Raw genomic sequence first — 15,471 nt, forward strand, 5'->3', positions numbered from 1 at the left:
TGTGGATGGAGTGGAAGCATGTGCCATTGCGGGGAGGCAGGATTGGGGTCCCTACAAATGGAAGATCTTTCAAACACTCTTACCAAGTACCTTTGGGATGTCGTTCTGTACTTTTAACCTGAACAGCAATCGAGCTGATATTTTGGAGACTGTGATTGATCGTAAGGAAAGATGAAGAAGGCACTCCTGCAACAGCTTGAATCTGCCAGAACTGGGAGTGGGACGGCCTCCCCCATCTTCTCCGGGGAGTAAAGACCAACACCCCCAAACCACCCGGGCAGGTGAGCGTGGAGAGCGAGCACAAAACAGAGAGGAAGGGCTTCTGCGTTTTCCATCAAAGGAAGGTTTTTGTTCCCAAAGGTGTTTTCCTGGGCTTCGTTTACTTTTGCTTCTAGTAATGTAAAATAAAAGGAGGCCGGGCGCAGCGGCTCATGCCTGTAATCCCAGCACTTTGGGAGGCCAAGGCTGGCAGATCACCTGAGGTCAGGAGTTCGAGACTGGCCTGGACAACATGGTAAAACCCTGTCTCTACTAAAAATACAAAAATTAACTGGGCATGGTGGTGCTCACCTGTAATTCCAGCTACTCGGGAGGCTGAGGCAGGAGAATTACTTGAACCCAGCAGGCAGAGGTTGCAGTGAGCCAAGATCACACCACTGCACTCTAGCCTGGGCAACAAGAATGAGACTCTGTCCCAAACAAAAACAAAAACAAAAAATGGCTGGGCACGGTGGCTCACACCTGTAATCCCAGCACTTTGGGAGGCCAAGCCGGACAGATTACCTGAGGTCAGGAGTTCAAGACCAGCCTGGCCAACATGGCGAAACCCCATCTCTACTTTAAAAAATACAAAAAATTAGCCAGGCGTGGTGGTGCGTGCCTGTAATCCCAGCTACTCGGGAGGCTGAGGCAGAAGAATCACTGGAATCCAGGAGGTAGAGGTTCCAGTGAGCCAAGATTGTGCCTCTGCGCTCCAGCCTGGGGAAGAAGAGTGAAACTCTGTCTCAAAAAAAAAATAAAATAAAATCAAAGAAAACAAGGGCCTAACATGTCCCAGTAGAGACTGACCGTCCACACTGTTTAGGAAAGTGAGTAAAACCTCGAAAGCCTGTTAGGAGATTCACTTGGGACACAGACAGTTGGATGCACATCACTCCCCATACTTCCAACGCTTCCCACAGCTTGTCCGGTGCAGATCTGGGAACATGCTGGGCAGGCACAGACCAGGCCAGGCTGCTGACAGAGCCCTGGTGTTCCCTCGGCAGCCCCCCGTGGCAGCGAGGTCTCCTAAGGCCCAGCGTTAACAGTGCTGTCTGTGTGAGGTCCTCACTTCTCTCCGGAAGTGGGAGGACTCTTGAAGACCTCAGCGTCTTCTGGCTTCAGGGACCCTGAAAACTGTCGCAGGTGCACTTCCTCGGGCTGAGCAGAGGGCCTATCTCGAGTGCTTGCCTCTCTTAAAAGGGGGACCAGGGCAAAGTTCTTCCAGTGTCTGGCTGAAACTGAAGGGTAAAACACTATTACTACCTTGGATGCAGCAAAACAAACATTCCCTTCTTGGCCTCCCAAGTCTCCAGATAAAAGGAGGCCCAGGCTGGGCGTGGTGGCTCACGCCTATAATCCCAGCACTTTGGGAGACCGAGACGAGTGGATCACCTGAGGTTAGGAGTTCAAGACCATCCTGACCAACATAGTGAAATCCTATCTCTACTAAAAATACAAAACATAGCCGGGCATGGTGGCGCATGCCTGTAATCCCAGTACTTGGGAGGCTGAGACAGGAGGATCGCTTGAACCCGGGAGGCTGAGGTTGCAGTGAGCTGAGATTGCACCACTGTACTCCAGCCTGGGCAACAGAGGGAGACTCTGTCAAAAAAAAAAAAAAAAAAAAAAGAAGGCCCAGGCATGCAAGTGCTTCCTGAGGCACCTGGATCAGTGCAATGTCCTCCTCCCTCAACTGCTCAAAGAGCCTCATGCACTCTGGTTGTTCCTCAAATTCTCTTCCTCCATCCCACCCCGACTTGCTTGCAGCCTCAGGAGAGCCTATCGCCTGCCCCTCTCAGCCTCCATCTCCTTCCTGCCCAAGTGGGAGGGAGAGGAGGTCTCCACAGAGCAACGCCGAGGCCTGTCCCATGAGTGCCTCAACACCAGGGCAGCTCTGGGTGACGAGCACCAGCCAAAGAGGCAGGATTTGGGGTCCAGGCCCACTGCACTCCAGCCTGGGCAACAGAACGAGACTCTGTCTCAAAAAAAAAAAAAGAAAAAAAATTATAAAGGTGCAATCAGGCAACCTCCAACCATCCCCCATCCCTGCTCCAATTAACATGGATGTGTATATCCCTGCCCCTGGGTCAAAGCCTTTCTAAATATCACAGTGAACGTGCAGTGTTGTAAACCGCCAACAATGCCGTGCAAACGTAATACGAATCAACTGCCAAGTGAAACAGCAAATCTTGTCAAATATGTGGGATGTCACTAAATCAACAAGAGTGACATTGAAAAACTACTCAAATCACATGCAAAGCTATCTTTGAATAGCTCTCTGGTAAAGACAGACCAGTAAACAATTGACAAAGAGATCATCAATAAGCATTATTATGGGATGCAGGGATTGTTCCTAACTAAACTCATAGGAAAATCACATGATCGCAGGAGGCCTGTGGAAAAACCGATGGCGCCCTCGAGCAGTTTTCTAAAAATGAGCCTTTGATAAAATAGATTTTCGCTTCCAGCTATAATAGAGTATCTAGTACTGGGCTAGCCGTCCTGCTGCCAACGATCACAAAACTAGGCAACATACACGCAGCACGTGTTTTTCAGGGATAGGACATCAGGCAGAGTGAAAAACGGCAGTCCTTCAAGTAACACCCCCTTAGTGGCTAAAGATTTTTAAAAACTAAAAATCAAAAAAAGGCCAGGCACGGTGGCTCACGCCTGTCATCCCAACGCTTTGGGAGACCAAGGTGGGCAGATCACCTAAGGTCAGGAGTTCGAGACCAGCCTGACCAACATGGTGAAACTCTGTCTCTACTAAAAATATAAGAATTAGCCTGGTGTGGTGGTGGGCAACTTCAATCCCAGCTACTTGGGAGGCTGAGGTGGGAGGATCACTGGAACCCAGAAGGCAGAGGTTGCAGTGAGCCAAGATCGTGCCACTGCACACCAGCCTGGGCAACAGAGCAAGACATCATCTCATAAATAAATAAATAAATATATATATAAATAAATAAATAACTGCAATTCCTAAGAGAAGTGAAAATCACAAGGGGAGCCCTATGATCTCCCTAACTTTCTGCCTCGGAACAATTGCCCCAACTACAACGCCGTGAGCTGCAGTCTAAGCAAAGCATGGAATTGCCTTTGAGTGAAAGAGGAAGAAATCAAGAGCTGGGCAACTGAAGCAGCGGGAATCTGTGGATACGAGCCCTGGAGAAGAGGAGGAAAGATTTAAGGGGGTGGAAGCCCAGAAGTCTTTGGGGCAGGTGAGTCCCCCACAAGTCCTTGCTAAGAGCTGAGCTGTGCTAGTTCATGAGGGTGATCAGAGAGTGGCTCAGAGAGGCCGGGCACGGTGGCTGAAGCCTGTAATCCCAGCACTTTGGGAGGCCGAGACGGGCGGATCACGAGGTCAGGAGATCGAGACCATCCTGGCTAACACGGTGAAACCCTGTCTCTACTAAAAAATACAAAAAAAACTAGCTGGGCGAGGTGGCGGGCGCCTGTAGTCCCAGCTACTCGGGAGGCTGAGGCAGGAGAATGGCGTAAACCCGGGAGGCGGAGCTTGCAGTGAGCCGAGATCCGGCCACTGCACTCCAGCCTGGGCGACAGAGCCAGACCCCGTCTCAAAAAAAAAAAAAAAAAAGACAGTGGCTCAGAGGATTTAAAGGGTGTTAAGACGGTCTCTGGGCCTCTGAGACCCCCAGTACCACTCAACCTTGAACGTCTCTGTCTCATTTTCATAAAGATAGAAAACAGAATAGGGACCAAGAGGTTAGGGGCCAGGGAACAAGGGGTCAGGGAGGAAGGGACATAGAGTTATTACACAGGCACAGAGTTTCCGTTTGGGATGATTAAAATGTTCTGGAAAAAGGCCGGGCACGGTGGCTCACGCCTGTCATCCCAGCACTTTGGGAGGCCAAGGCAGATGGATCACCTGAGATTGGGAGACTAGCCTGGCCAACATGGTAAAACCCTGTTTCTACTATAAAAATACAAAAATTAAACAGGCATGGTGGCACGCACCTGTAATCCCAGCTACTCGGGAGGCTGAGGCAGGAGAATCGCTTGAACCCAGGAGGCAGAGCTTGCAGTGAGCCGAGATTGCGCCACTGCACTCCAGCCTGGGCGACAGAGTGAGGCTCCGTCTCAAAAAAAAAACAAATTCTGGAAATAGATAGCGGTGATAGCTGTGCGATAATGTAAATGTACTTAATGACACTAAATTGTACACTTAAAAATGATTTAAATGGTAAGTTCTAGGAGATAAATATTTTACCACAGTTTTTTACAATTAAATACGAAGTAATTCAAAAACAAAGTGTTCAGGGTTGTAATTATAACTCAAAATTTGTCCACTACAAACTGCCTGCTTCATTTTTAAGTGTCCTCAATTAGACATTTATTGAATGTTTTCTATTAAATGTTTACCAGTAACCATTAAACAGCTTCCTTTCTGGTAGTAATTTTCCTCGGGGTTTTTCTATTTTTTCTTTTTTTGAGACAGAGTCTTATTCTGTTGCCCAGGCTGGAGTGCAGTGGTGCAATCTCAGCTCACTGCACCCTCCGCCTCCCAGGTTCAACCAATTCTCCTGCTTCAGCCTCCTGAATAGCTGGGATTACAGGTGCCCACCACCATGCCTGGCTAATTTTTGTATTTTTTAAGTAGAGATGGGGTTTCACCATGTTAGCCAGGCTGGTCTCGAACTCCTGACCTCAGGCAATCCACCTGCCTCGGCCACCCAAAGTGCTGGGATGACAGGCGTGAGCCTCTCCGCCCAACCTCCTTGGAGTTTTTCTGCTCAAGGCATCCCTTTCCTCTTCTCACCCTCCCCTCTTCTCCACCTGCCCAGCTGTGTCCATGAGTGACAAGTGTTCCGGTCTGCCTGTTTGTGTCCGCACAGCCTCACAGAGCTATGACGTCGCATGCACACGTGCGCAGTGAGGAGCAGGGCCGAGGAGGCAGGGCAGCCCACACAAGGAGGCGGGGCGGGGCTGGGCTGCATCCCCTGGGGCGCTGAGGACAGGTGCCTGGGCTGGAGATGCTGGCACAGCCGCTTGCACAGGCCCAGTGAGTCGTCAGTGGTGACAGCACGCGTGAGGCACTCAAGTCAGCCCGTGACTATGTGCACATGGCTGACGTCAGGAGCTGCTACAGTGCCCGGGTCCTGGGGAGGAGCCTGGCAAGGCGTAGGGAACCTGCAAAGCTCCCCCTGCCCAATGTCAGGCCACCAGCCAAGGAGGCGCGAAGCACAGGTCCCTCACGCCTCACCTCTGCTTGACCGCAGGGAGAAGCTCAAGGTGCGCTTGACGCCCTCACAGTTGCCCGGGTCTTCGTTGATGATGCCCACGTTGGTGTTCCAGGTGGTCCAGTTCACCTCGTCCACCCTGCAGGGTAAGGGGTGAAGGGAGCCTGAGAGCTGTGCCCAGCTTCCCAGGCCGAGGGCTCTGCCCACAGGCCAAGCCCAAGAAACCCACCCGTCAGGGTGGTGACACGGCGGGTCGGGACGGCAGAGAGGACCTGATTTTTGGACACCATCCCCAAAGATGTGATCTCTGACCACACTGTGAGGTCCAGGGATGTTACACATTGGATGCCAGGCTCTGACCCTGCTCACTAGAAGACCCCTTCTGGACACCTCGAATTTTCCAGAATTTAGTGTCTGGGCGCCACCAGCCGAGATCGAAGATGGGTCCCCCGTGCACGCCCACAACGGAGCTCAGGACAGCCCCAATGCCCATAGCTGGTGTGGGGAGAGCCCCCTGTGCTCATGACCAGCCCCAGGAGGCCCGGAGGCAGGCTCTGTGTCCACGGGGGAGCCCCGAGGCTCCCAAGCTCTGATTCAGGTGGAGCCTGGGCGTTACCTGAAGCACCACCTGTAGTCGTCCTTGCCGTCAGGTGTGTATCCCACCTGCAGCAGCTTGCCTGAGCGGAAGGCCTTCCTCATGCACTTGAGGAAGCTCTTCTCCGTGTCCAGGATGGTGATGGCTCTCTGCAGGAGGACACCAAGGGCAGAGGAGCTGAGGAGCAGAGGGTGCATCCCAGGGCCTCCCTGGCTGCCAGTATCCGCCTCCCCAGGGGCTCTCCCAGGCCCAGATGCCTCCTGGCTGGCTGTCCACGCCCTCCATGCTAGCTTGGTTTCTGTAGCCTGCCGGGGGCACACTTTACGCAAGGGGCACAGCCCGGCCAGCCCAGACCTGTGCAGGTGCCACTGGTGCCTGCCGGGCCTGGGCAGGGCAGCCCCAGGAGTGGTACGGAGTATCCCAGACCCTGCCCTGAGGAGCTCACAAGGGGCAACATTGGGTAGGGACTGAAAGCAGGGCCTCGGGGTGAGACTGTCTGGGCCAGGTCCTGGCTCTGCCACTTACTAGCCATGTGGCCTTGAGTACAGATACCTAACTTCACTGTGCCTCAGCGCCTTCATTCAAAAATGGAACAGTATAGCCAGGCGCACTGGCTCACACCTGTAATCTCAGCACTCTGGGAGGCCAAGGCAGACAGATCACCTCAGGTCAGGAGCTCGAAACCAGCCTGGCCAACACGGTGAAACCCCATCTCGACTAAAAATACAAAAATTAGCTGGGTGTGGTGGCGGGCGCCTGCAATCCCAGTTACTAGGGAGGCTGAGGCAGGAAAATTGCTTGAACCTGGGAGGCAGAGGTTGCAGTGAGCCAAGATCGTGCCAATGCACTCCAGCCTAGGCAACAAGAGCGAAACTCCATTTCAGAAAAAAAAAAAAAAAAAGGAAGAGTAATAGAATCCACTTCACAGGACTGTTGTGAGGATTAAATGAGATCAGGTAAGACAGACAGTTAGTACAGTCCTACAGTCCCTATCACAGAGAAAGTGCTTCTTCATAAGAAAGAAACTTATTATTAGTAGTTGGGGATGCAGGTGTGGCCCACAGGGCTCAGAAATGTAGCTGTCAGGGCCCTGCCTCATGGTAGCTGCTCCCCTGAGTCTGGCCTCTGGTGCCCACCTTACGCCAGGCTCCTCTGAGGTGGACATCCCGTGGGGCTGAGCCCTCCCCCTTCTTCCCTCCAGGACCACCCAGACCACAGCCAAGCACGGTGTCTATAAACACCAGCTAAACTCATCTGCCCCTGAGCAAGTGCTGGCCGGGGGAACTTGCTGGAAGCCTGCTGAGGGAGGTGCTCAGGCTGGATCCCTGGGCCTGGCCGGGCTTTCTGCCCCCTCCTCAAATCCTGCAGGGCTCATGTGCCCAGTGGGGTAAAGCAGCGGACAGAGAGGCCCACACCCTCCTGGCCACTCACCGCCCCCTACTCCACCCACCCACCTGCAGCCAGCTGTGTAAGACAGCGGACAGAGCAGCCCACACCCTCCTGGCCGCTCACCGTCCCCACCCACCCACCCACCCACCCACCTGCAGCTTCCAGATGTTCTTGCTCTCCTGTGCGATCTTGTTGACCGTCTCGCCCATGAGGGCGATGAGCATGTTGAGCAGGAGGATGTAGGTGAGAATCACATAAGCCAGGAGCAGGATGATGAAGACAGCCTTGAAGTCGTAGTTCTCGGTGAACTCCAGGTCCCCCATGCCGATGGTGAACTTGAAGAGCTCCAGGCAGGTGGAGTACAGGCTGTTGTAGGAGCTATCGGGGGGCCTGCAGCCAGGCCCCCGCCACCTGTGCGAGGTGGACTCAGACGGCAGCGAGTTGTTCTTCCCGTCTTCAATCAGCGTCACCACCGCTACAGGGCACGGGGAGGGCGGGGTGCCACTGGATAGAAGCCAACACCCCAAGTCCCCTGACATACACCCTCCTGCTCGGTCAGTCTCCAATAACTTTGTGAGAAGTTATTTTTAAAGCACCCCTTCTTTAAAACTAACAAAAAATTTTCAAAGTATATTTTTAAGAACTTTATCATCATCTGCTAGAAAAATAAATAAATATGTAAATCTCTATGTACAATGTGAATATAGCCAACTTTGCTCAGTGTACAACCTGCTTAACCGTACATGTCAGCTCTGGCTCCACACCTGCTTTGTCCCTCACACCCTGTTGGCCTGCATCCCTCAGAGGTCCATTTTGCAACCATGAGCACAGAGCAGCTCAGAGCAGAATGACCTCTCCCCACATTCTGCCTGCTTCTTTGGGAAGTGTGGCCAGCCCAGAGTCTGAGGGCCTCTGTAGCAGTTGTGCACTGTGGTTGCTGCTTATCAGTATCCACTAACCCCTCGGCCTAGTCCCTTCCTGTACCTACTGAAATAAATGCAAGGCCTTCAGATCCAGGTGCCAGAGCCCACACCTATTAGGTCTGTCCTAGCCACAGCGGCCCATCCCTCCCAGCCAGAGATTCCAACACAAACCGCAGGGTGGGGACAGGGAGGGTGCACCATGTGAACTAGGCAACTGTGGGACTCGGGTGAGCATCAAAGCAGAGTCCAGTGCTCAAAAAATGACATGGAGGCCAGGCACGGTGGCTCATGCCTGTAATCCCAGCACTTTGGGAGGCCGAGGTAGGTTGATCACCTGAGGTCAGGAGTTTGAGATCAGCCTGGCCAACATGGTGAAACCTCATCTCTACTAAAAATACAAAAATCAGTGAGGTGTGGTGGCGGGCGCCTGTGATCCCAGCTACTCGGGAGGCTGAGGCAGGAGAATCACTTGAACCCAGGAGGCGGAGGTTGCAGATCATACCACTGCACTCCAGCCTGGGTGACGGAGCGAGACTTCATCTCAAAAAAAAAAAAAAAAATGATGTGGACATGTCAAAAGAGCACAGGAGCCAGCTGGAAGGGACTCCCTGTGACTAATCTCAGACAATTTGAGTATAAAATAAAAGAGGAGGCCGGGCACGGTGGCTCAAGCCTGTAATCCCAGCACTTTGGGAGGCTGAGATGGGTGGATCACGAGGTCAGGAGATCGAGACCATCCTGGTTAACACGGTGAAACCCCGTCTCTACTAAAAAATACGAAAAACTAGCTGGGGGACGTGGCGGGCGCCTGTAGTCCCAGCTACTCGGGAGGCTGAGGCAGGAGAATGGCGTAAACCCAGGAGGCGGCGCTTGCAGTGAGCTGAGATCTGGCCACTGCACTCCAGCCTGGGTGACAGAGTGAGATTCCGTCTCAAAAAAAAAAAAAAAAAGAGGATAGTCAGGATCATAACCCACTTAACGAAGTGAGAATCCCTGAAAACAAAAGACTGCATGGGGCCATGCTGATACAAATAAATACGCAGGAGTGGGGAATGGAAAGCTCTTCTCCACAATAGAATGCCAGGTCAGAAATGCACAAGCAATGATGGAGTTAGAAGATCATCATGTCCGGGCGCAGTGGCTCACGCCTGTCATCCCAGCACTTCGGGAGGCCAAGGCAGGTGGATCACCTGAGGTCAGGAGTTGGAGACCAGCCCGAGCAACATGGTGAAACCCCATTGGTACTAAAAATATAAAAATTAGCCGGGCATGGTGATGGGCAGCTGTAATCCCAGCTACCCGGGAGGCTGAGGCAGGAAAATTGCTTGAACCTGGGAGGCGAAGGTTGTAATGAGCCAAGATGGCACCACTGCATGCCAGCCTGGGTGACAGACAGAGACTCCTTCTCAAAAAAAAAAAAAAAATCATCATTTGGCCACCATGATAGGATGAAGTGATTCAGGTAAGACTCATCAAGGGATGCTAACACTCCTGGGTGAAAGTCTGATGAGAAACAGACTAGTCACATAGTTTCAAAGCATCTCCTTGAAAAGTATCCATTACGAAGGTAAATATAGTAGTTTTACAGTGGAAAAGTCTGGCAGATCAACCAAAACCAACTCATCGATGCTAACGTCACCAGAAGTGAGACAGACATCATGTGACTTCCAATAAAACACACAGCAGAAGACATAAGTTGCTTCTTGATATTCTGGACAAAATTGCATGCCTGGCTATAATCATGAGGAAACATCAGACACACCCAAATTCAGAAACATTGTCAAAACCACTGGTCTCTACTCATTACAAATTCTAAGGTTGCAAATGACAAGGGATGACACAGGAACTGCCCCAGATTAAAGGAGACTAAGGCCAGGTGCAGTGGCTCACGCCTGTCATTCTAGCACTTTGGAGAGCCGAGGCGGGCAGATCACTTGAGGTCAGGAGCTCAAGACCAACATGGTGAAATCCCGTCTCTACTAAAAATACAAAAAAAAAAAAAAAAAAATAGCCAGGTGTGGTGGTGGGCACCTGTAATCCCAGCTACTCGGGAGGCTGAGGCACAAGAATCACTTGAACCCTGGAAGTGGAGGTTGTAGTGAGCCAAGATGGTGCCACTGTACTCCAATCTGGGCAACAGCATGAGACTCTGTCTCAAAAAATAATTAATGGCCAGGCACGGTGGCTCACGCCTGTAATCCCAGCACTTTGGGAGGCCGAGGTGGGTGGATCACCTGAGGTCAGGAGATCGAGACCAGCCTGGCCAATATGGTAAAACTCTATTGCTATTAAAAATATAAAAACTAGCCAGGCATGGTGGTGGGCGCCTGTAATCCCTGCTACTTGGGAGGCTGAGGCAGGAGAATTGTTTGAACCCAGGAGACGGAGGTTGCAGTGAGCCAACACAGTGCCACTGCACTCCAGCCTCGGCAACAGAGACTCTGTCTTAAATAATAATAATAATTAATTAATTATTAAAGGAGACCAAAGAAGCATGACAATGGAAGGTAATGCATGATCTCGGATTCTCATTTTCTGATAAAGACATTATTAGGACAAGTGGTGAAATTCAAATAAGGACTATGGGTTAGCTAATAGTGTGGGTCGATATTACCTTCTTGATTGTGATCATTGAACTGTGTTTATGTAAAATAACTTTCTGAAGTATTTCATGGTAAAGGGCTGATCATATCTGCAACTTACTCTCAGTTTTTTTCCACGTGGCATATGTGTTCATGTTTGTGCGTGAGCATGTGTATGGGGTAGAGAAAGTAGTAACATAAAATGTGATAATTTGGGGGGAATCTGGGTCAAGAGTGTAGAGAAGTTATTAGTTCTATTCTTGCAACTTGTCTGAAGTCTGAAATAATGTCAAAATTAAAAGTTGAAGGGCCGGGCGTGGTGGCTCACACCTGTAATCCCAGCACTTTGGGAGGCTGAGGCGGGTGGATCACAAGGTCAGGAGTTCGCAACCAGCCTCAGCAACATGGTGGAAACCCCGTCTCTACTAAAATACAAAAAATTAGCTGGGCGTGGCATTGTGCACCTGTAGTCCCAGCTACTCGGGAGGCTGAGGTAGAGAATTGCTTGAACCTGGGAGGCAGAGGTTGCAGTGAGCCGAGTTTGCGCCACTGCACTCCAGCCTTGGTGACACAGCGAGACTCCGTCTCAAAAAAAAAAAAAAAAGAAAAAGAAAAAGAAAAAAAAAAAAAAAAAAACCTGAAAAACCAACTGAGCCAAAATGCTATGCGACAGCCACAGCACTTCCAGCCTGGAAAATCCTGAAAGCATTTTATGTATCATGTGGGCCAAGTTCTGGGGCTCATTTCAGTGTGTCCTTGGTCCACCCTCTGTCACTTGCAGACATGCACCTGCCTACCAGGCACCTTCTCATTCAGCTCCTGGCAGAGTCTTCAGGAGGTTCAGGCAAGCAGGACCCCTGCCCTTCCCCATCCCTGACCAAGCTCATTACCTGTGGAAAACCCGAACAGGAAGACGACATAGACGAACATGAAGCGACACAGGTCCCTCAGGATCATCTGCAGGAGACAGCAGGCTCGTTAGAGCCGAGGCCAGGTCCGGGAGGAGCTGAGGGAAGGGCCGGGCCGCACTGGCCTGGGGGCGCATCTTGAGAACACGCAGGAGGGTTTGCTTTGCTGGTTCTCAGCTCGGGGCTCATGAGGGAGTCACCCACCCTCCCCCCGTAGCCTTTGCTCTGGTCGGGAGATGGAGGCCTGGTGTGCAGAGGGGGTCAGGTTTCAGGGGATCCCCCTGCACACACCTGGGTCAGGGCTAGATTGCTTGCTTCTTGGAAAATGGGCTGGGAGCTAAACCAGCCCCTTCCCAGGCAAGACAGAGAGGATGGGCGGAGTTCCTGGGACAGCATCTCACCCGCCCACGAGGTGAGCAGGCTCTGAGGAGACCCACTGGGGCCCAGGGCACCCACCTTCTCTATCATGACAGCGTAGATGCCCATCTGCTGGAAGCCACGGGTGTAGTAGAGCATGTTGGTCCAGCCCAAGGCCAGGGAGAACACCATGGAGGCCACGTACTCCTTGAGGTGGCTGAAGTACAGCACCACGGTGGCCAGCATGAACAGTGACTGCAGAAAGCTGAGGGCGGAGGGGCAGAAAGCTCCGTCTATAGGAACCCGGGAGGCCTGGCGCCCCCAGAACAAAAGGCCGCAGGCTGCTCAGAGGACCAGACTGCAGGCCACGATAGGAACTAGAGTTGGGCTGTCCTGCTTCCTTCAGCCCAGGCGTTCTCTATGGGAGCAGCATCATCCCCAAGGAGCAGAAATTGGCTTGGTGAGGAGGTGTGCAAAGTCTCACTCTTTTTATGTATAAAGCACAGATATAAATATAGTACATAAAGGCCAGGCACAGTGGCTCATGCCTGTAATCCCAGCACTTTGGGAGGCTGAGGCATGCGGAGCATGAGGTCAAGAGTTCGAGGCCAGCCTGACCAACATAGTGAAACCCCACCTCTACTAAAAATGCAAAAAAAAAAAAAAAAAATTAGCCAGGCATGGTGGCGTGTGCCTGTAATCCCAGCTACTCAGGAGGCTGAGCCAAGATCACGCCACTGCACTCCAGCCTGGGAGACAGAGTGAGACTCTGTCAAGAAAGAAAGAAGAGAAAAAGAGAGAGAGAGAGAGAGAGAAAGGAGGGAGGGAGGGAGGGAGGGAGGGAGGGAGGAAAGGAAAGAAGGAAGGAAGGAAGGAAGGAAGGAAGGAAGGAAGGAAGGAAGGAAGGAAGGAAGGAAGGAAGGAAGGAAGGAAGGAAGGAAGATAAAAGGATATATAGTGGCCAGGCGTGGTAGCTCACACCTGTAATCCCAGCACTTTGAGAGGTCGAGGTGGACAGATCACTTGAGGTCAGTAGTTCGAGACCAGCCTGGCTAACACAGCGAAACCCCGTCTCTACTAAAAATACAAAAATTAGCTGGGCAAGGTGCACACCTCCAATCCCAGTTACTGGAGACGCTGAGACAGGAGAATTGCAATACTATATAGAACACTGTTTCTATTAGGCAGGTAAATCAGTGTGTGCTAAACCTACAGACCTTGCCTCTTGAGTTTGCCTTTCGGGGCTAAAGTATAGGTATCTCAAGATTAGGGAGAAAACAGAGGAAAATAATCCATTCTACCAAAAAGGTGTCTGCACTCCTGTGTTTATCAAAGCACTATTCACACAATAGCAAAGCATGGAATCAATCCAGGTGCCCATCCATGGTAGACTGGATAATCAAAATGTGGTACGTATATACCATGGAATACTATGCAGCCATAAAAAAGAATGAGAGCATGTCCTTTGCGGCAACATGGATGCAGCTGGAGGCCATTATCCTAAGCAAATTAACACAGAAACAGAAAACGAAACCCCACATGTCCTCACTTATATGTGGAGCGAAACACTGGGTGGCCACAAGCACAAACACGGGAACGATAAACACTGAGGATTCCAAAAGGGCGGCAGCCAGGAGGGGGACCAGGGTTGAAGAACTACCTATCAGGTACTATGTTCACTACTTGGGTGACCAGATCATTAAACCCCCAGACCAAACCCGCACTTGTACCCCCAAATCTAAATTCTTTAAAAAAATTAAAATAAAAAAGTGTACCTTTCACGATCATGTAAAATAAAGCTGATTCTAGTTTTACTTGCCCAGAAAAAAAAAATTGGGGTGAAAGGGTGGGGTTTGTGAGTCCTACGGACAAGCTAACTGCAAGAGATTCAAAATCATTCCTTGCTCTTCCGGGAAGGAAGAGATCAGGACAGGGGCTGTGAGCCGAGATCCCATTCCGGAGTCCTCGGCACGTACTGGGGCTTGAGGCTCTGGCTTACTTTCTGAAGGAAGGAGGTTCCCTGCCACATCCGTACTGTTCCATTAATTTATTTAAAGGTGGCATCTCGCTCTGTCACCCAGGCCGGAGTGCAATGGCACGATCTTGGCTCACTGCAACTTCGTCTCCCGGGTTCAAGCAATTCTCCCACCTCAGCCTCCTGAGTAGCTGGGATTACAGGTGCGTGCCACCACGCCCGGCTAATTTTTGTATTTTTAATACAGACAGGGTTTCACCGTGTTGGCCAGGCTGGTCTTGAACTCCTGACCTCAAGTGATCTGCCCTCCTCAGCCTCCCAAAGTGCTGGGATGACAGGCATGAGCCACCGCGCCCGGCCATCCACACTGTTCTATAACTGTGCTTTCACTCATCTGCCTCCTTCTAAAGCAGTGGTTCTCAACCAGGAGTGATTCTGGCACCGCCCCCGAAACAAGTGAGGGGCCTTTGGCCGTATCTGGAGATGTTCTTGATTGTCAAGGCTGGGGGATGGGGAAGAGCTCCAGGCATCTGCGAGTAGAGACCATTGATGCTGCTAAACATTCGACAGTGCACGGGGCAGCCCCACCCCCCACCACAACTAAGCACCATCCAGTCCAAAATAGCAACAGTGCCAAGGTTGCAGAACCCCCCGTTAAAGCCAGGAAACTCCCTAAAGGCGGGCACCATGTCTGTTTCATCCAGTATTCCAGGGCCAACCCCGTGAACGGCCGATGGATGGACAATGAGTGGGAAGGTGAACCAGGGCACATGTCACTTGGACTGTAAGCCACGGCACGGTTGCTCCATCCCCGGCCCCTGACGCAGAGCAGGCCCTCAGTATTCATTCATGCCCCGAGTACGTATTGAGCGCCTTCCGTCACTCCCTCAGCATGTTCACTGAGGTCCCACTATGTGGTCCCAGGCCCGGCGTGAGTGAGAGCTCAAGTGAGAAGTGACTGCTGTCACCTGGGGCCTGGACTGGGAATGAGTCAAAGTGTCACTTACAAAAGCATCTCACTGTAGCTGTCCACAAACAGGGTCTTCATCGACGGCCGCCTCTGCAGGAAATACTGAATCTGCAGGTAAACAGAGAGAGTAAGATCCCAGGCAATGCTCGATGTGGCTAAACGGTGAGCGTTCAGATGCTTCCTGAATGGCACCACGATGGGGCGGCCGAAAGTGTGAAAGCACAGATTGTGAAAAGAGCAGAACGGCGTGGGTCAGGCCAATGGGGTAACACTAGGTGGCCCAGTCAGTAGAAATTGTTAAAAATACACGGTG

At 51.6% G+C, this 15,471-nt stretch overlaps 1 protein-coding gene across 1 annotated transcript in view; it reads right to left on the minus strand.

Annotated features, from left to right (window-relative positions):
- TRPV1 (transient receptor potential cation channel subfamily V member 1) overlaps positions 1-15,471 on the minus strand; it is a 31,762-nt gene continuing 16,291 nt past the window's right edge. The window contains exons 10-16 of the mRNA XM_037987462.2: positions 15,196-15,266; positions 12,313-12,478; positions 11,839-11,905; positions 7,596-7,918; positions 6,076-6,203; positions 5,483-5,598; positions 1-1,499 (exon numbers count right to left, since the gene is read on the minus strand). Of these exons, the coding sequence (XP_037843390.2) occupies positions 1,327-1,499; positions 5,483-5,598; positions 6,076-6,203; positions 7,596-7,918; positions 11,839-11,905; positions 12,313-12,478; positions 15,196-15,266 (1,044 nt within the window). The 3' untranslated portion in view covers positions 1-1,326. The remainder of the gene's footprint in view (positions 1,500-5,482; positions 5,599-6,075; positions 6,204-7,595; positions 7,919-11,838; positions 11,906-12,312; positions 12,479-15,195; positions 15,267-15,471) is intronic.

This window comes from Chlorocebus sabaeus, chromosome 16, assembly GCF_047675955.1.
Source record: "Chlorocebus sabaeus isolate Y175 chromosome 16, mChlSab1.0.hap1, whole genome shotgun sequence".
Classification (NCBI taxonomy): domain Eukaryota; kingdom Metazoa; phylum Chordata; class Mammalia; order Primates; family Cercopithecidae; genus Chlorocebus; species Chlorocebus sabaeus.